This window comes from Cephus cinctus, unplaced genomic scaffold (assembly GCF_000341935.2).
Source record: "Cephus cinctus unplaced genomic scaffold, Ccin1 Ccin1_scaffold0132, whole genome shotgun sequence".
NCBI classification, from domain to species: Eukaryota; Metazoa; Arthropoda; class Insecta; order Hymenoptera; family Cephidae; genus Cephus; species Cephus cinctus.
In genome coordinates, this window is record NW_014332865.1 from 666,160 (window position 1) to 685,369 (window position 19,210).

A 19,210-nucleotide genomic window follows, 5' to 3' on the forward strand; every position below is an offset into this window, starting at 1 on the left:
GAGTGCGCATTAACCGGCTGTCGCTGAATGTGCTACATTGTACTACCGGCTTAAGACTGGCTACGGAACTGCTTAGGTAGGTAAGTACCGTACGTCGAGCCACGTTCGACGCCAGTCAGACTCAGTCAGGCCACAACGTTCATTGCGTGAGGTGCATGAACTCCGAGAGAACTTCGAAAATTGTCAAAGTGTATCTTCACCACGGTAGACATTTATTTTTTGAAAATCACGTAGCAGGTATGTCAATTGTCGAATAATAGTATGCCGGCGAAGAGTCACGACGATTACCCATAGGCAACTGCGTGTCTCTTGTATAAATTTACAGCGCAGCGCTAAAAAGTCCGTTAGATTGAATTCAAAACGAATGTCTGTTTTCAATTTTAATTAAAGGATTAATATTGTTTTTGATTCGTTCGTACGAATGGCCCGTAGGTTTTCAATGTATGGACAGTGCAATGTTTCCCTGGTAAATATTCAGCAGACTAAAATTAAAATATTTTTCATGCAATCGTATGGCTGTAATAATAATGGCAAACTGATTAACATCCTTCTTATATTATACACCTTATTCCTCTTGAGTGATCAGTTACCGCTGAGTTGTACCAATCAGAATGCTTGATTATGTCGTAATATTTTCTACCTATCAAGAAATGATTTATATCATAATTAAAAAGAATAGTGAAAAATGTTTTAACGATAAGGGGAATTTTACGTAAACTAAAACACATAATTGTTCAAGGTTACATTGTTATTCAATATCATTGATAAGAGCTTTATTAGCAATGAATCACTATCTGTATCTTTTAGCATATCGAATTATGGCTATAAGAAGTTAGAGATAAAAAAATACAAGGATTTTTTCAGGCAATGAAAATTTCAACGATCGATATTTTTTTAACTTAAGTCTTACACTTGACGTAGGCGGTAGTTGAATTCTGACTAGCGTAGTCAATGCCATAGACCACCGCGGATACACAAGTATCTATAGCGATTTTACAATCTGAAAATGTTAAGATGACTTTGTACGATATGGGACAGTGACCCGTGGGTTTTGGCTGAAGTAACGGGACGTTGTAGAAAAATCTTACGTCATTCATCTTTCGCGATAAATCATTTTACGAATAAAAATTTACTTTCAACCTGTGATTCGGCAATGAATGTGTTTTCGGCAAAGTGTCGTTTAAACATTATTTCAAGTGCACCGATCAATTTTATTCATCGTTTATACAAGTTATTTTTACGTATTCGCTGTGCACAACGTGTGAGGATAGATGTGCATATATATATCCACACGACAAGCAGTTATCAGTATCCTTACAAGCTTTCTCCGAAGCCAGTCGCTGATAACAGATATAAAAGGTAAAATATATGGTACTACAAGACTACCACAACGGTGTTTTTCTTAATTGGCGACTGTATTAAAGAATTTACAATTTTCTTCTCTCTATGTACATATCAAGGTAAAGATGTCGGAGGAAAGAGAGTTTCATGGTTGGAATAAAAAATTCGCATAATATTACCGCGTTTCGTGTAAACCGATTATCGTTCGTGGATGTGCTTCTTGGCATCGCTATACGATGACTAACTCTGTACCGTTACACCGAATCGCTACGTGAGCTAAAGAATGTCAATTTCGTGCGGTTTACGGTACTAAAATTACGCGCTGTGCCAATACCGGATTTACTTCAATGAATCCTTGACATCTAGACGATTATCAAATTTGAAATATGAAGTAAAAGATTTGCGTAAAGAATTCGTTAAATTGGAAATTGACGTCCGTGTAACGTACGAGACAGTCCATAGGGCAATGGTGGTATTCGTTAAAACGGCACTACATTATGGTTCACGCTAGTGACATGCAGGTGATACCTCCGTTAAAGAGAAACAACGGTATCCTGTACCGTGAGCCGAAACACTTCCGCCACGTTATTCAGAGACCAGAGTGGTCTGAATATGTCGAGGTATAAAAGGATGTTAAGATATAGGTATATACGTGGCTGAATTACGAAGATTATACGTGGGGAATCTATAGTGCGAAAATGTAATAGCAGATGAAGCCGTTTACGGAACGGAGATTGTCTGCGGTTTTTCATATGATTATAGATGTGTAGAGCTGTAGGGGTTGAGAATAATTTGTAATACGGGTATGTATTGTACTTTCAGAATTTGAAAAATGAGACTTCCAAGGATAGAGATCTTGCTTCTCTTTGTTGGGCTTGTTGCCTGCAAAAACGATGAAGGCGACGCAGCTAATGCTTTTATGGAAGCGGCTGAGGCGCTTTTCAATGACAAAGAAGCTATGACTGGTCTTCATAATATGGCTAGTGCTTTTATGGAGTCGGATGCCGGGAAGCAGGTACGTTATTTTAATTAAAATTTGTATATGTAATTTGAAGAATTTTTAGTAATATAGATTGTATATAATTTTTAAAAAATTTTTAGATCGGTGGTATGTTGAGTGGTGGTAAGGGCAATTCTGATGGAGTTAGTCAGATTCTGTCAGGGATTGGCAATTTGATCTCAGCATCCACTAATAGCCAAGGTGGCGAGCAAAAATCGAAAAGGGAAGCTAGAAGCGATGATGGGGGTGGTTTTGATTTGGAGAGTATGCTCAATATGGCTAATATGTTCTTAGGGCAAAATGCCAATAGTGAAGGCCTTATGGGTCTGTTACCTATGGTGTTAGAAAATATTGGAAGTTCAGGATCGAGTAATGATGTTGGAAGTAAGAAACAGGATCATTCGAACCACTCTTGGTTTCTTCCACCCTTCTTGGAGAACCTGCACGTCATGTGGGAACACTTTAGGTATTTGCACATTTTTACGAATTATGCTTGAGTCTCGTAGGAATCACAGTGCTGATTTACCTGTTTTATTTATTATTTTTAGCAACTCTGAGCTTGGGCAGACTCTGTGGAAGAACAGTGGTCTAGCCAATATCGTGGGTTTGATGACGGATAAAGAGGGCAATATTCAGTATGCAAAAATTTTAAATAGCTTTGAGAATCCTGCTCTCAGACGTAGATGGGTCAAGTCATTGACTAATTTCATATCTGAATGGATCTCACATGTATCCGATCCTGCTACTCAGCAACGTTATTTAGCTACAGGACAATTTATGGTCAACAGTTTCCTGAAGTCGCAAGGGTTCCCGAAATCTGTTATGTTTGACCCTTCTAAGCCGGCTGATAGTCTCTCTAGGTGAGTAATATCAAAATTGATATAATCAAAATACAAAATTTTATACATTTTTGATGAACCATATTAATAAAAATATGCAGATTGGCGAACGCGGTGGCTAAGAGACATCTCAATATGAAAATTGACAGTTCCAAATATATAAAACCAGCTATCGCGTATCTCCAAGAGCTCATGAATCTGGCTTCGAAGAAGGGATTCATCATGTCTCGTGTGAATGCTATGGAACTTAGTAACAAACTTAGTGAATTAATAAATAATGCTATTTTAGCACCAATACTGAAGGTTTGTAATTTCATAGTATATTTTCTAAACAATTTTTCTAAAATTTATTAAAAAGTACGTATGAATTATTCGTTTTCTAATATAGGTATACCGTGCCTACAAATGGTCCACGAAGCATCCCCAATGTGCAAAACACATACTATGCGTTATCAATGAGAAGAGTGTAGAGACTGACAAATCTGCAGAACTGCGAAAAGCCATAACAAAACTTGCAAGTTTCGCAGCTGCTTGGGGGATTAGTCGAAACGTAGATATAAGCTTTTGGTCTTTGTACGGAGCCATTGCGGAACAGCAAGGATGTTTCGTAAGTAAAATTGATCTTATCAGTTATAAGTATTAGGTAGAATTTAACTTGAGTAATTAGTTTAGAGTTAACGTTATTTGAGCTGTTCAATTTTTAATTTCATTCTACCATGAGTAATAATTTTCATTTATTCAGGAAAAGTATCCAGGCGACTGTACAGCTTTTCACGAAGAGGAAATACGAGTGACAACTGAAAGTATTCACAGTGAACTTTAATCCGATTCTCTTTGAAAATCGTGAAAAAGACTTAATGGCTTTTTACATTAATAATATATCAAGACGGATCTCAGTAGATCCACGATGCATCCCAACGGATGCTGTATCAAACTCATCCCGTCCGATTTAATGTGTGTCAGAGAGAATGGATCGTTTTTTGTGAATGTACTTGAATTCCAGATATTCCACAAAATATTAATAACTCGTCTTGCAAGATAGACAAGGTTAAAAGTAATACGATGTCTGGACAAGTGTTAAGCTAATCGTGGTAAGCGTAGTCTAGAGTATGAAATAAAGCGCTAATTACACGTACTTAGAGAATAAGAACGAAGCTCATTTTTATTTTGTATCCGTAGACAATTTTAATGTCTAATACTACCGTTGGTGTAGATATTAAATTCAATGCCAGTGCAATCCGAGAAATTTTATTTTTCATTATTTTTTTTTCCAGTGCTCGCAAAGCTCTTTAGGTCTCTATTACACTTTCACTCACGCACTTTATTTTGTCTTTCCTTCCTTTCTCGTTTGAGGTCACACGGATTCTCGTACGACTAGTACAAAATTCTTGCCTAAAAAAGTCTGCGTGTAGAAGGCACGATATACATTATTATACATCCTTAAACTGTCTTCAATTTTTTACTTAAAGTGGACGGAAGTCTAATGACCAGATCGGTATCTAATGGCATCACGTCATTGTATTGACAGACTATTCGGCTAAATTGTTTTGTCGTAGACACCTCATTTGAACATGGCCAACAATATTGTACATATTATATAGCAGCCGAATAAAGCGTGTATGGAATGTACACCATTTTTCCCCCAATGAATTCGTCTCCTTTTATTGCCGTTGATTTTTAGGGTAATCGCGTCGCGTAGCTTGCATTTTATTTTTTCTTGATACTCTTGCACGCCCACTCGAGACCCTCCTGTAATAAAAAATTTGTTAGATGAGTACTTCGTGACTGATCGTACATATATAATGTTCGTGTTGTTGCCCTGTCAATCAAATATTACATACTTTAACGCCTTTCCCTTCCGTAGCAATACACGATTGAATCTGCCAATCGCGATCTTTGATATTGTGCAATCCAAGTCCTTCGGCTATCTCAGCAGCTGTAACGGCTTGACCAAGATCCTGTTTATTCGCGTAAACCAGTAACGGTACCGCACGCAATTTATCCTCTAATAAAAGTTCCGAGAGTTCCTGGCCAGTTTCTTCTAGCCTTTTGATATCCGCACTATCCACTACGTATATCTATATGAAAACAAGGAGTAACGATAAAATATTCTTTACTTGTCATTCCAACATAAGAAAGAGTTATGTGAAATTTTTCGAATTACCAGAACGTCTGTATTTTCAAAATAATTTCTCCAGTATGGTCTGATCTTGCGTGCACCACCAATGTCCCATACGTTCAGCTTAAAGCCTTCGCTCTGTACGCTTTTTATATTAAAACCTTGAGTTGGCGTGACCTATCATATGAAATGAGATAGTAATATCAAACATGATTGTAATGATAATTATATATTTTTTTTACATTAATTTACCTGAGTGACGTCTTCACTGGCCAAGGATTTTAATATAGTCGTTTTGCCAGCATTGTCCAGTCCCAATAACAACAAACGTAATTCCTTGTCAGGGTTGGAGCGCAGTTTGCGTAGGATCGATAATAGCCCCTAAATATTGAATTATTTATATTATTAATTGTCTCGTAAAATCTACTAGTGTATGACGGATCGAATCCTTTCAATATTGCATAAGATTGAGATGAGTCATACGTAGATATGTGATTTCTGAAACGATCAATATTTGGATTCCATGTGTTATATTATTTTTGGGTATTTTAAAAACTGAAATTAATTAAATTTTAGGTCTTAAAAATAAGTTTTAGATATGGACACGATCTATCAGCTTTGTTCTCCTTCTCTACTTGGGAGAAGCAGAATTCTCAATTAAGATTGGGCTCAAGGAGACACGCTTCGTGAAAAATCAATAGAATTCAATCCCGTCTGTAATTATCTTGGCATTTTTTACTAGATAGAACGATTTCAAGTGGACAAAATTAATAATTTTTTGTCTTTGAAAATTACAACTTATTGAATACGATGAAAAGTCATTGTTCGACAATAAAGTCGTGAAAGAGAATTTAAAAAACCTGAGTTTGTAAAATCGATTGGAGCTATAGGATTATACATATAGAAAACTTAATTGATATCATTAATTGTGAGATCAATCATTGAAAATATGCCTTGCTACTTATTTCCTATCAAAATAAATAAAACATATAGTATTGTAAAGTTTAACATGTATTATACTACGTTAAATAAAAGGTGAGAAACTTTTGAAACAGCCAGTACAGATGATGCAGTACAAAGTTTCGCGCAATATCCGCCACTCGAAAAGGAGTCGAAGATAGTAACAGGTTATGTCGGTGCAGTAAAAATATTCTTTTAAGGTGCCTTAAAAGTGGAAAGACTGGTGCGTGTCCTTTGAGTGCACAAGTGCATAGGTGCATCGCGTCAAGTACATTTTTTACCATTTTCGTGAAGGTTTCGAGCGCTTGAAAACACTCGCGAAGACGTAAATTTATGTCGGCGGGCGACCCGCAACGTTCCCTATCCCGTGGCGTTCTGTGTTGTTTGTTTCGTAGCTAGGACGAGTGGCTCCATCTTGCGTAAGCGACCGGTACTACGATATGAACATAAACACACTATAGTATAACTTATAGCACGTAACGCTACTGCGTTTGCACAATACGAACAATGAATTCAATAAGCTGATTGTCATACACAGAATTTAGTATATCGCTGCTCCTTAATCTAATCAAATTAATGGGAATGATGTGCGTAATCGGTGCTACTAAAATCTTAATTTCATTTCCAGGAATATGACACTTTATTATGCAGGATTTAATGGAAGTCCTATGTTCTCACACGGCGATACTGTAATAACGATTACTGAAAAGTTTACAAAAATTACGTTTCAAGGAATTACAGGACTTGAAATCGGCTGGAATTATTTTCTCTTGTGGCGAGATACGAATTTGTATATTACGGAAATGGCTTCCGGTGATGACTCTAGCACGAAAAAGGAACTGCAATTGTTAGAGATACCAGAAGACTCGTCCTGGTATAATTAGAGCATGAATTTGTTAATTATTATTCCTGTATACGACTAGAAGGTAATTATAGTAATTTTATACTTAATAGGTGTAAACGCGCTGTGGCCGGAAAGGAATACGTTGTTATATTATCCTCAAGGAACGACGTTTGGCGATATAATATTTATGAACGACTATGGCGGAAAGTGCAAAATTTTATTCCAACGAATGAAGATTCAGAGCCTGAATATACTATTGAAATATCGCATGGCGGTTCTACGGTAGTGGCGCTTACCAATTTAGGTATATTAAAAAGATGGATAAACAAAGTTTATGAAAGATTAGACGAGGAACAGTTATTTATGTTTTAGGACGCATTTTTAATATTCCAATGTTGGCCAATGTACCGAAGAGAGTTAAATTTGTTGATGTTGCTTGTGGATTTGATCATACGATTCTATTAACGGATAATGGCGAAATCTACTCAATGGGAATGGGCACGTTAGTCAAATATTTATATTTTTTTATCGATTGGAATATAGTTCATCTCAATTACGTCATTTTTTATATCGTCTACCTTTGCTTACAGAAGAGGTCAACTGGGTCATGGTGATCTTGAAGATTGTGACAATCCAAAAATCATAGAGGCTTTGGCTGGTCTTAAAGTAGTACAAATATCAGCAGCTGGTTGGCACAGCGCTGTAGTCACAGATCAGGTGCAACAATAATTTTATTATATGAATATTTTCTTTTTACATCGCGCAATTTCTTTATTCTGGTTATGATTTTAGGGCGATCTTTATACATGGGGTTGGAATACAATTGGAGAACTTGGAATTGATACTGAAGATACCAAAATCTTTGCAACCCCTACAATAGTCGATTTTAAGGACGGACTGGGTGAGATTTTGGATTCGACTGTCAAAAAGGTTCAGTGTGGGAATGTATTCACGATCTGTCTATTAGGTATGCTGGATTTTTCAAAATATTTTAAAGAGAGTCGATTGTGATTCTTATACCCGTTTAAAATATACATTTCTTTTTACGCAGATAATGGATCACTTTGGGGCGCTGGATCAAACAAATATGGACAGTTAGGACAGTCAAGAAACGAATTAATAAGTTCAAAAATATTTGTAAAATTGAAAATTGATTTCGATGAAAAGTCTGTGAGAGATATCAAATGTCACGAGTGGGGATCCCTTGTCAGCACGGATTGAATGTTATATGAGGTGTCAAAAATGTAATAATCAAATGGGATTCCAGAACATACCTATATGCTAACAGATAGTTGGGCAACAAATTTGTATTTTCTATTCGGTCTCTTCATACATTTTGAAAATACTTTCAGCCTCGATTGCCTCATTTAATGGTAAAATAAATTGACGATTTCTTATTAGAATTTCTTCCTCGGTAGGCGACGGTGGCGGCGGCGGTGCAACGGAGGTTTCATCGATATTATTTTTTTTCTTTCTTTCACCTTGAAACAATCGATAAGCGTACATACATAATATACAGTTCCATCGATCCTAACATTATATGTACGTAAAAGTCCTAAATCGTTTATGTCAATATAGTCATAAGATATATTTATACGTGTAATTATTGATCTGGGTTATTTACCGACTTTATTTTTGCTTCCTGTTTTTGTTTTCTTCAATACCGGTTTTGACGATTTATCTTTTGACAGTATCTTGTTAACCTTTGTTGCTATATTCTCTTCAAATTTTCCGTCTCTCGTAGCTCGTGGTTTTTGAATTACATAAGGTAGACGGTACGTGTGTACTTTGACTGGCTTTACAAAACCGGTATAAATCAATGTAAATTGAAAATCAGTACCATACCTGTCAAGGATATAAACGTTATAGAACAAATTTGCAAAAATGATTGAATCATGTCGTATTACGTAACACTAACATGTCGTAAGTAGCGTCAATGATTATTCTCAAAAGATCTAGAGATTTAATGGAATTCTCATTTTTTAAATTTTCTACTGATTCGTCATCACTTACGATAGCTTCACTTATACGTGTAACTTGTTCTTCCGAATCTTTTAAAAGATCCAAATTTATCTGATCCCAATACAGTATCGATTCGTTACGATTTATTCTTTTCATCATTTCGTTAAAGAGTCTTGCCATCACTTCCAAGAAATCTCCGTGGGAAAATTCATTTTCTGTACGAGCATCGTGAATTTAATTTTTAACCAGAACGACCAATTTTTCAAACCTACCTCGAATCAGTAAAATTTCACCAGCAAGCCAACTGACAAGGACACCACGATCAAGAAGATCGAGATTTTCTTTGTAACGTAAAAGTAGAAGTGCTACAAAATCCAAGAACCAAAAAGCTGCCATATTTGTATTATAATCAGTAACTCCAAGTAAATCACCCAGCAACCTAGATTAATGTGCCTTAATTTAATTCCCAGAAGGTACAAGAATCAACAGTTACTATTGGGGAAAGAAGTCTTAAACAACATATTTCGACGTGTTGTCCGCTATGCTAGTTACTAACTCTATGAGGTACTGTGGGTTTTCATTTTCAATTTCAATTGGACAGAGAATCAAACTTCTAAAAGAAGTCGGTAAAGTTGGCATCCTTTCATCAGAAGGGGTAACGGGATCACTTGATTCGTTGACTTCTTGTATCGATTCCATGATTTTCATCAGCCATCAATGTCATCAGTTCGAACTTACACGTATGAAGTTGCCTCTTTACATTGATTCTGAAGTGACGCTATGATCGTATATTTCATAGTCTGTAAGGTTCGTTTTTATTTTTCAAGCATAAACCACTTTATGCATTATTAAAAATAATTTTTTTTTTAAATATTGCAAGTCTATGGTCATCACTGGATACTGGTTGTCCTCAATAATTTGGACCCTGACATGACTACCGCATTCGCGAGAACTCTACAAAATTTGTGTGCATATTGAAAATTGCGTAAATTGTAGTCAAGGCAATCAGCACTTACCTTAACTGCTTTTGGCTTTGAACTTCGGAATATCCTATGGATTGTGAATGATATAAAAAGACGTGAACCGTTACGTGTCATTTTTATTAATCGGTTTTATTAATTTTTTTTCCATATTTTGTTCAATATTTTCAGAAAATAACACTCCAAAGCGAAAAAACCGTATATTCTCACCAATCCCAATGTATGTATAATATATATATTATACTTTTCATATATAATATATATGTATATATATATATATAATGTATGTTTTTATACTTTATATATAATAATGTTATGTGGAGTAGCGCACACTTTAGACTGTTATGTATCGATATCTTTATAATTTTATCGATAAATTACAAATATTGAAAAACATGAAACAGATACAGTCGCCGGGACCAGTGGACTTTCGCAAAGAAACTGGTACCACGTGCTGCATCGTATCCCCTAATTACCCCATTTAAAAATTTCACTAAAAACTCAAAAATACATTTATGTATATATATATAACAATGTCTGAACATCAATCGAAGTACGTGGAATCCGACTGAAAGGCAGTTTCTAAGTACTCGGTTTCGTTTCAAAAAAAAAAGCTTACAACAATCTTTCCTCGTCAACCCATAAGAAACCCAAAGAAAAAGAAGTTTTCCTAACCTCACATCCTAATGCCAACAGGAAGTTCAGTGCGTCAATTTCGTTTCCTCGTGAAAATCCATCGGGTCCACATTCGGCTGACGTACTTATATATTTTCACACCGAAGTCAAAAAGGCAATACGCAGTATGAACTTACCTAGTACGTGTTTGAGTGTACGCGCGTAATGTGTAACTGTCTCTTCCAGTAGCCTCTGTATTAGCGCGTACGTATACATCGTGTAATGTCTGACGTGCGTGCTCGCCACGAAATTGCGTGGCTCGTTACTTTGTTACTCTAACCTAAAACGGTTGTGTTGTCTCCCATTGTTTTGAGTCTCGAAACTTGCGAAGTTATTTCACGGTTTGTGATAATTCGCGAAAAGAGTTTCACAGGGAAAAATGGAGAGTATAAATCGTATACGGACATTAACGGACATAGACAATGGTGTACGATGAATGAAAAAGGTAAGTCAAACGGAAAAAAGTAGGAATTCTCGGTTTGAATTTACAGGGTAACTCGACAGATGGCAGGAGAGTGCAGAATGACGTAGATTGCAGAAGCTAAAATCACGATGCACTGACTTCGTATTGGGTCGATAAAGATGTTTCTCTTCCTATTCTGCTCAATGTATAAAACATATGTGTGTATGTCGGTACGTCGGGTGAAAATGTCAAGTGGCGTCTCTTTTCTTCGTAATACTTCCCATATAATATTTTATCCGTCTTTCAGTATCGTCCATGATCGAGGATTTAACACGAGACAAGACACTTCCCAGACTTACATCCGATATTCGAATGCAATACATTTGAAAATCAGATACTTTGGTACCCACGATAGATATATAACAGATATACTGTCAGATACGAGTGGCGAAAATAAAAAGTGAAATCCGATCAAATGAATATTTTTAATCGATTTTATTGAAAATAATACAACAAAATGTCTCATAATAATAATAATTAAAAATAATTAATAATTATAGATACGTACGCTTCTACGGTCTATCTAAATAATCATGTCTCAGAACGTCGTTTAAATAATAATATTATCATCATAATCAATAATAGCATTCAAATAATAATAATAATAATAATAATAATAATAATAATAATAATAATAATAATAATAAAGACAATAAAGTTATCATAGAATAGTGTATGAATAAACAAACGTAATGAGCTAATTACTCGTGAATAATTCGTCATCGTCCTCGATCGCTATCAATGGATTGTTTTACCTAGTACTTAATAATGGATAATTAATAAATTCATTAATAAAATTACACGTTGCTTGGATATGCACATAGAGATATAAAGTCGTTTTTGGTCCCACCTAACTGCAAACGCTATATTCATACATTTTATGCTTGGATCGTTTTACGTGTTGATCATGCGTACGTGTTGAGGACTATTGTTAATAAATCGTTACGTGTCGTGAATTTTTATCATTTCTTTTGCGTATACACATCGTCTTCGTGGCTTCCCATATATTCGTGTTTTTTTATATCTTTAGCCGTGGACTGAAATACAAGACCGTCCCCGTGCTCACTGAAATTATAAGTGGCCGATAAAAAAAAAAAAGAAAAATCAACACTCCGCGTCTCCATTCAATCTGATTACTTATGATTTCACTGCGTATTATCACTGGGACGAGTTTCTTCTCCATTGTTTTCCTATCGGATATCGCTTCCATTTAATTACAACTGGCATTTTACGATAACGCTAAAATTATCTAATTAATTATTCTCACTAACTTTAAGTCCGAGGATGGTCGCCATGATTGATTACGACACGTGACTCGCGAAAAACTTCGAAGTCAAAATTATCGCGGTACCAATTTCATGTCGTATCCGAAATTTTTTTCGGCTCGAATCCACCCTCGTTCATTTTACAGCCAATTAAGAGAATTTTGTCATGGAACTGTTTACAGTCCCGCCAATTCCCCACCCCTCCCCTCCCCCTTTCAAATACATATCTAATTAAGGCTAAGTGAATTTTAATTATATAATTTTTTTTTTCGCTCGCGAATACTGGTTTTATATCAGTCTCATCGTAATTAGTCTGATCGTTCTCCATGTGTTTGCTTGGCACGATCATGCGCGCCATCTACTCAGACAGATTCATCACCGTGATCGTGCCGCCGTAGCAAGACCCCATTGTTAATTATTTTTAAATGAGGACACAATTCCTCATTTTGTATGTTTCCTAGAATCAGACTTTATACGTGGTCTAATGCCAGTTGTATATTTTTTGCGCGGTGGAAGCTTAAGTATAACCTCGAGAAACGTACCGGCACGTCCCAGAAGCGACAGCGATAATCTTCGGCCATTTCGTTCGCATAATTTCCGCTAATTTTCCTCCATGTGCATTCGATTATACTTAAAGATTATACACAGGGATAATCGCAAAACGAATTGTAAGCGCGCATTCGAACTCCCGTACATCCGTGCACTTTTCCGTTATGTGGAACAGCAGCGCGTCCGTACTGGAATGCGCATGCGCGATGGAACGCCGAAAGAAACTAGTGTTGATTCGCAACTGCGCCGCGAGGCGGCGGAAGCGGACAAAATCGCAAAACTTTACACTGGCCTTTAGCACTAGACACTTATGTAATATTATATCTCACTGCATTTCGCTCTTTGTCTTTCACACATATGCTCTCACGTAATCATTCTCGGAAAAAAAACAAAACAAGAAAAATGCAATCGGCACGTCTTTCGAGGTTAGCTTCCCCGCAACACGGACTCTCGGAAATTCAAATATGGCTGCTTCCTCGTTCGGTGCACGAGAAAGAAGGTATTCGCATGTTCTTACGAAGTTCAGCCTTTCTCGTTTCTTTTTGATTTTTCTCTTACGCTCTCGTGACTATACCGTCCAGCTGATTTGCTCGTGCTTAAAATGAAATTAGAAGACATATCGGACACGCGACGAAACGGAATTTCACCGTTGGTCGAATTTCCAAAAATTCGTAGCGCCTCGTTTAAAGTACTTCAACAGTATAACCTCACAACCATTTTGACAACAATCAACCTTCAACAAAAGAGGGTCTTACGTCAAAAACCTTTAAAAATGCGTCGCCGGCCTGGCGGCTTACGGCGGCCGTAACGAATTCCGACGATCTTTCGCCAACCGGAAGCGACCTGGCCGCCGGACGTATCACATGTTCAAAACTGTGAACCACATTCTACGCGTCGCAACAGCTTAAAGTTACGCCCAGAAATTTTGTCGTTGACTTTATGTATTAGATTTTTTTTTTTTCGTCATTAGACTAGCGCTAATTTATTACGCGTCCCTTCGCACCACCCTTATTCGTAGTTCGTCATTCATTTTCGAATTTGATTCATTTCACTTATCCATCATTTCTCCATTCACCATACAATTTTCATTTACTTTATTCAATCGTATGTATCAGCCACAGTTTTCTGGCACGTTCAAAGACGTTCATACTTCGCGCCATTCGTACGTACAACGACTTCCGGTTGTTCAACGAAACTACCCCAATAATATTACAGTAGCGCTTTACACATTCCTCCATCGTATATATATATTTTCATTTAACAAATCCAATTTTCGCGTCCAGCACAATTACGGTCGCAAAATTGAAATCGAGTCGCGTCGATTTGACAATTAAATTTTCGTAATTAACCGGAAGTCATTGCCGTTCCGTGACAAAAGAAACGAGTCAACGAAAATTACGATACTAGGGTATTTAAACGATATACTATTATACCTATATGTTATTCGATTTATACAACTCGCATATATAGCATGTGCCTCAAGTGTATATGTCCTTATAGTAGCATTCTCCACAACAAAATGTATCAATATATTAATTTGCAATTATTTTGGTCTAGTTGTTTATCCGTGTTATATCGTGTCTGTACGCAAGATGTGGATGATTCGTGTACATGTATATGAATATGGAATAATGTCAAGGGACTCGGGGGATGATATTATATATATATATGTATATATATATATATTTTTTATTGTATGTATGCTGTCTGTCGTTTTTGCCTCGTCTCGCGATAAGATCCGTTATCAATGAACCGTCAGAAACCGAAAAGTCTTAATTAAGTGTATCAAACAGACTTCCGCGCGCACTTGTACTTGCACTTGGACGTAGGGCACCAAAACTATTTCGCTACGCGTGAATAACGGCTTTTATTCGCTACCACTAATATATACGGTACGATAGCAATAATATTTAATAATAATGACAATGATAATCGTAGCTATAACTTCATCTCGTTAAATAACTGTAAATTCATATAGAATATAAAAAATATCTCTCGACGCCTCTATCTACCTAACCATTCTGCGCTAACACTGTTTACCTCGCGCGTTACGAACCTAAGCACTTTTCATTTCTTTTCTTTATTCTTTTTTTTTTCTATTTTTACGTACGAATCCCGTTAAACTTGACAAAGTAACGTCTGCGTGGATTTCGCTCTGTCGATAGGGACGCTCGTAATTGGTTCCAACGAGGAATAATCGGTGATCGGTTTTACGTTACCAATTTTCGAAACTTCCGGTTTCAGAATAAAGTCCTAAACACGAAACAAATACTCGACTTTCGCGAAATTTTTTTATTTTTACTTTTTTCACGAGGGGATCCTAGTATGTTTTTTCTTGTTTTTTTTTTGTTTTTATAAATCGTTCACATTAACAATTATAAGGTGGGAACTAAGGTTTGTGCTTTTTGTATTTCCCGCGGAAAGTCTGTAAACGTTTTATGCCGATTTCAAATATATTTGCATGGTGTAGGGGGAACTTCCGGAATTTCGAAATTCCAAGATCGAGATGTTTCCGGTGATCTGCGATCCACGCGAAGAAAGAAATGTTTTCTCATCTCGAGGACTCTTTTAACGATTCTGCAAGTGGGACGATCTTATCTGTTACGAAATAATCAATAAACAATAAATTGTAAAACGAAACGAACATATATATCGTAGTATACAACTGGTTAAAAGGTACAAAGGTACATACGGTTTTGCCTGCATTGTACTTGAAACGAACGAACGGAAGAGGAGAGAAACGAGAAAACTAATAATAATAATAATAATAATAATAATAATAATAATAATAATAATAATAATAATAATAATAATAATAATAATAATAGAACAACGAATGCGTCTAAGACGTACAGTATATACGTGTATATGTATAAAAAAAAAAGAAAATCCGAAATTGAAAAAGAAAAAGACAAGAGATTTACGTAAATGTTTATAACATTTTTTTTCCTTTTCTTTTTCAATCCCACGTACTCTAAAAAGATAAACCGATGAACGAACGCGCATCGAGTCCCGTTTAACGAGAATCAAACGCGCCTAAGACTGGCTCTATGTATTTTAGCAGTGTTTAAATTACGTTTCTATTTATATGAAAATCTCGTTATTGTGGGAGGGTTAAAACAACTATAAAAATATACAAAAAAAAAAATATTCGCGCCCTACGTCAAGTGACGTCTGACTCCGACTTTGAGATATTCTAAGTCCCTCACTCTCGTTTTTATGGTTTTTAAATTTGATAAATATTTTTTACTTTGATTAAATTAAAAAAATAATGTCATTCTACCCACGATCACCTCCCATTCAAAATTGATTTGACGATAAAAAAAAATAGAAAAAAAAATGAGGGCGAGAGACCTCACCGAACCCGTCGTATTCATTAGTCATCGGTAAAACTAGCCTCGCCGTTAGTACGAATTTTTAAAAACGATATTTCTTAAAAAAAAAAAAAAGTACAACTAATACGTTAACCATAGAGTGTATAGTTACAGAGAGTGGTGCCTACAAGTATCTATATGTACAAAATTGAATCTAATCCGATCGGCGTTACGTCACTAGTATTAGACGTCCGCGTTATTACATGCCCAAATTAGTTTTACAAGAACGAGATCGCGCATGCGCGTCATAACGATTGATCGAATCGAACGCGTCACGGATCTATCGATAATCGATATATCATACCTTAACCACGTGACTCGTCGTCACGCGCGATCCACCAAAGGGAACGTGCTATCTATTATCTATGAGCGGCCTCGTGACCTTTTGCACCTCGAGTTGAACAGAAGGTAATTGCACAATCGCACCTAGAAAAGTCTAGAAAAATTCGCTCAGGAACCTATCCCGGCCGTTTCGCGCGCTTACGTGATACACGCGTATTATATTTAGGTACTTATTGTGGAATCGATTAGTGTACGGGACGAGCGAACCAATAGGGCGCCATATAGAATTATAAATAAATCTAAACGTCGTATACTCGAAAAGCACAACTATGACAATTTTCTGTCTGCTCGAGGTGAAAGGTAACATTGATTTTTTTTTGTTTGGGAACGACGAGAGAAAAGTTTAAGAGAAAAGTGGGAAATATACAGCAATGTATAGAAAGTGAAAATAATGAAAGAAAAAAAGAAATTTGTAATTATACGATTACCCATTAGCGATGTACCGCACCCCCTTTAAGTAAAGATGCTGTGTTACTTACGATAAGGAATACATAAAATTGCAATGATTACACGATATGAATTAACGAAAAAAAAAAAAAAAAAAAAAACCGGATACAAATTTGATTTTGAATTTTGGATGAAAAAGAAAAAAGTAAATAAAAGGATAAATGATTGTAGAGATCGGGCGTACATGATATATAAAAGAGAGTGAGTAGTGGGGAGGATGAAATGATATAACGTATTACAGGCTACAGTAGTCTTTGTATTCCCTCCTAACGTATGGAAAAAAAAAAAAAGTAATATTTATGGAATGGGTGGTACAAGTTATCGTTTGCTATAGCTCGTTTGCTCGTGTACCGACGAGAGTTTAATTAATGGATCATTCAACACGTGGGAAATTGTTGATCCTGTAAGATCGATCTATCGCATAAATCTTAGGATCGTCGCGCGAAGAATATACGAAGTGTTTGGGAAAAGTAGGAAACGCACAGATTGGAATGACAGTGGAATGATGCTTCTCGTATTAGAGACAGGGTCGAGGCGCCATTTTGAATTGAGAAACATAGAAATTCGAGTAAAGGGTTTTTACGATAGGAATATACGTGAAAATAAAATTCAATGTGGATTTTGAATTTTGAAAAAAAAAAAAAGGAAACTAGTAGAAAAATACGAATGGAATAATTGATCAAGTAAAGAATTTTATGCAGACGTGAAATTTGTTAATTGAATTAAATTATTACGTCATTCATGTTTCACCGGAAGTGGCAACGATCTATGACTGCGTTACGCGTATAAAACAATTGTGACGTTTTTGATTTTTCATCGCTTTCTGTTTTTTTTTTAAATTTCTAAAATTTTACTTGGGTAAGTAAAATTCCCAGGATATTTGATTTTATTATTTATCAATAAAACAAGATCGACCCGACGCCACTGTCAGTATGATCACATTTGCATTTGATTGTAACTGTGTGAGTGCCTGTTTGCCGTATCACGATGTAGCAGGGTAGGGATGAGGATGATACTGATAGATTATACAAATCGTATATGTATACATACGTTGCGGTTGTCATTCGTATTAACTTGAATAATTATTCGCATTCAACTCATAGCTTGATTGGGATTAATCAATATTTTGTCAAAAAGATTTATAACGATCCGTTGACCCAGATTAGCTGAACAGTGAAGTCATATAGATAAACGAATGGAATAACAATAAATATAATTGGCATAAAAATAAAATAAAATTCACGACAAATTCCTGCGCCCATCGATAACCATTAGCTCCCATGAAAATTAGGTCAGTTATACCTGTATAAAAAAATATTGTGCCCCGTCGCGAAATCGAAAGCGCCTTAAAACTAGTAGACAGTCCAACACTTTTTCTTTTAATTCTGCTAAAAAAAAAAAGTGGCGCGATCCTCTTATCACCGTTCAATTTGCGAATTAAAATTTTTAGGAACACATGTACAGATAATCCCAGTGACGTCAGTTAAATGCATAAAGGCAAGTACGCAGTGCGAGGACTTCGAGCCCGCCCAATTAACAATGTGGATATAGATATAATCTATATCTGAAAAAATATCGTTTCATTTGCCCCAAATATTTTTTACATTGTATTTTTTTCCTCAAAAATTTCCACCCTTTCGTTTACACCCCTATCGTTTCTCTTTCGCGCTACCCCCATTCAATTTTACATATTCCCAACACTGCACATACAGCCTCGTCCCGATCCCTTTAATTTTTATTGTTTTCCTCGAAAAATTTGGTCTTCGCAATTCGTAATATAAGTTTACGCAATATTCTACTAATTCCCGTTGTCCGTTTGCCTCTGTACATATATACGATACATATAATACGTTTTTGCAATCGTGTATCAGTATACTCATGACGTAACTGTATACTCTACAATTTCCATGCAAAAAAGTGTCCAGACTGAAATGGCTTCAGAAGAAGGATTGGGTCACAACTGGGACCTAAGGTACGTATGCATATACGTAAATTATTAGTTTCCACTTATTTTTAATTCTTTCAAGGCGGGAGGGGGGGGGGGGGAAGG

General features: G+C 36.1%; 4 protein-coding genes across 8 annotated transcripts; 2 read left to right on the forward strand and 2 right to left on the reverse strand.

Annotated features, from left to right (window-relative positions):
* Positions 1 to 88: 88 nt before the first annotated feature.
* LOC107263061 lies at positions 89 to 4,426 on the forward strand. 3 transcript variants are annotated; one of them, XM_015729878.2, is made up of 7 exons: positions 89 to 237; positions 2,164 to 2,356; positions 2,443 to 2,807; positions 2,890 to 3,201; positions 3,282 to 3,483; positions 3,569 to 3,787; positions 3,923 to 4,172. In XM_015729878.2, the coding sequence occupies exons 2-7, from the start codon at positions 2,174 to 2,176 to the stop codon at positions 4,001 to 4,003; spliced, it is 1,362 nt and encodes a 453-aa protein (XP_015585364.1). In that variant the 5' UTR covers positions 89 to 237; positions 2,164 to 2,173; the 3' UTR covers positions 4,004 to 4,172. The 3 variants fall into 3 exon arrangements, with proteins under 3 accessions (XP_015585364.1, XP_015585363.1, XP_024936195.1); XM_015729877.2 differs by lacking the exon at positions 89 to 237 and adding an exon at positions 1,209 to 1,359; XM_025080427.1 differs by lacking the exon at positions 89 to 237 and having other exon boundaries at positions 2,174 to 2,356; positions 3,923 to 4,426.
* Positions 4,413 to 6,676, reverse strand: LOC107263065 (ADP-ribosylation factor-like protein 3). Its single transcript, XM_015729883.2, has 5 exons — positions 6,541 to 6,676; positions 5,552 to 5,680; positions 5,345 to 5,476; positions 5,022 to 5,258; positions 4,413 to 4,929 (listed from the first exon to the last, which is right to left on the reverse strand). The coding sequence occupies exons 1-5, from the start codon at positions 6,541 to 6,543 to the stop codon at positions 4,888 to 4,890; spliced, it is 543 nt and encodes a 180-aa protein (XP_015585369.1). The 5' UTR covers positions 6,544 to 6,676; the 3' UTR covers positions 4,413 to 4,887.
* LOC107263062 (RCC1 domain-containing protein 1) lies at positions 6,412 to 8,376 on the forward strand. 3 transcript variants are annotated; one of them, XM_025080432.1, is made up of 7 exons: positions 6,412 to 6,689; positions 6,888 to 7,133; positions 7,214 to 7,407; positions 7,461 to 7,605; positions 7,694 to 7,820; positions 7,896 to 8,070; positions 8,155 to 8,376. In XM_025080432.1, the coding sequence occupies exons 2-7, from the start codon at positions 6,892 to 6,894 to the stop codon at positions 8,322 to 8,324; spliced, it is 1,053 nt and encodes a 350-aa protein (XP_024936200.1). In that variant the 5' UTR covers positions 6,412 to 6,689; positions 6,888 to 6,891; the 3' UTR covers positions 8,325 to 8,376. The 3 variants fall into 3 exon arrangements, with proteins under 3 accessions (XP_024936200.1, XP_015585366.1, XP_024936201.1); XM_015729880.1 differs by having other exon boundaries at positions 7,476 to 7,605; XM_025080433.1 differs by having other exon boundaries at positions 6,539 to 6,678.
* A 14-nt stretch (positions 8,377 to 8,390) lies between these two features.
* LOC107263066 lies at positions 8,391 to 10,941 on the reverse strand. The gene is made up of 7 exons (XM_025080440.1): positions 10,858 to 10,941; positions 10,082 to 10,115; positions 9,622 to 10,019; positions 9,338 to 9,504; positions 9,022 to 9,280; positions 8,728 to 8,948; positions 8,391 to 8,584 (listed from the first exon to the last, which is right to left on the reverse strand). Exons 3-7 carry the CDS (start codon positions 9,771 to 9,773, stop codon positions 8,418 to 8,420), a joined length of 966 nt encoding a protein of 321 aa, XP_024936208.1. The 5' UTR covers positions 9,774 to 10,019; positions 10,082 to 10,115; positions 10,858 to 10,941; the 3' UTR covers positions 8,391 to 8,417.
* Positions 10,942 to 19,210: the final 8,269 nt, after the last annotated feature.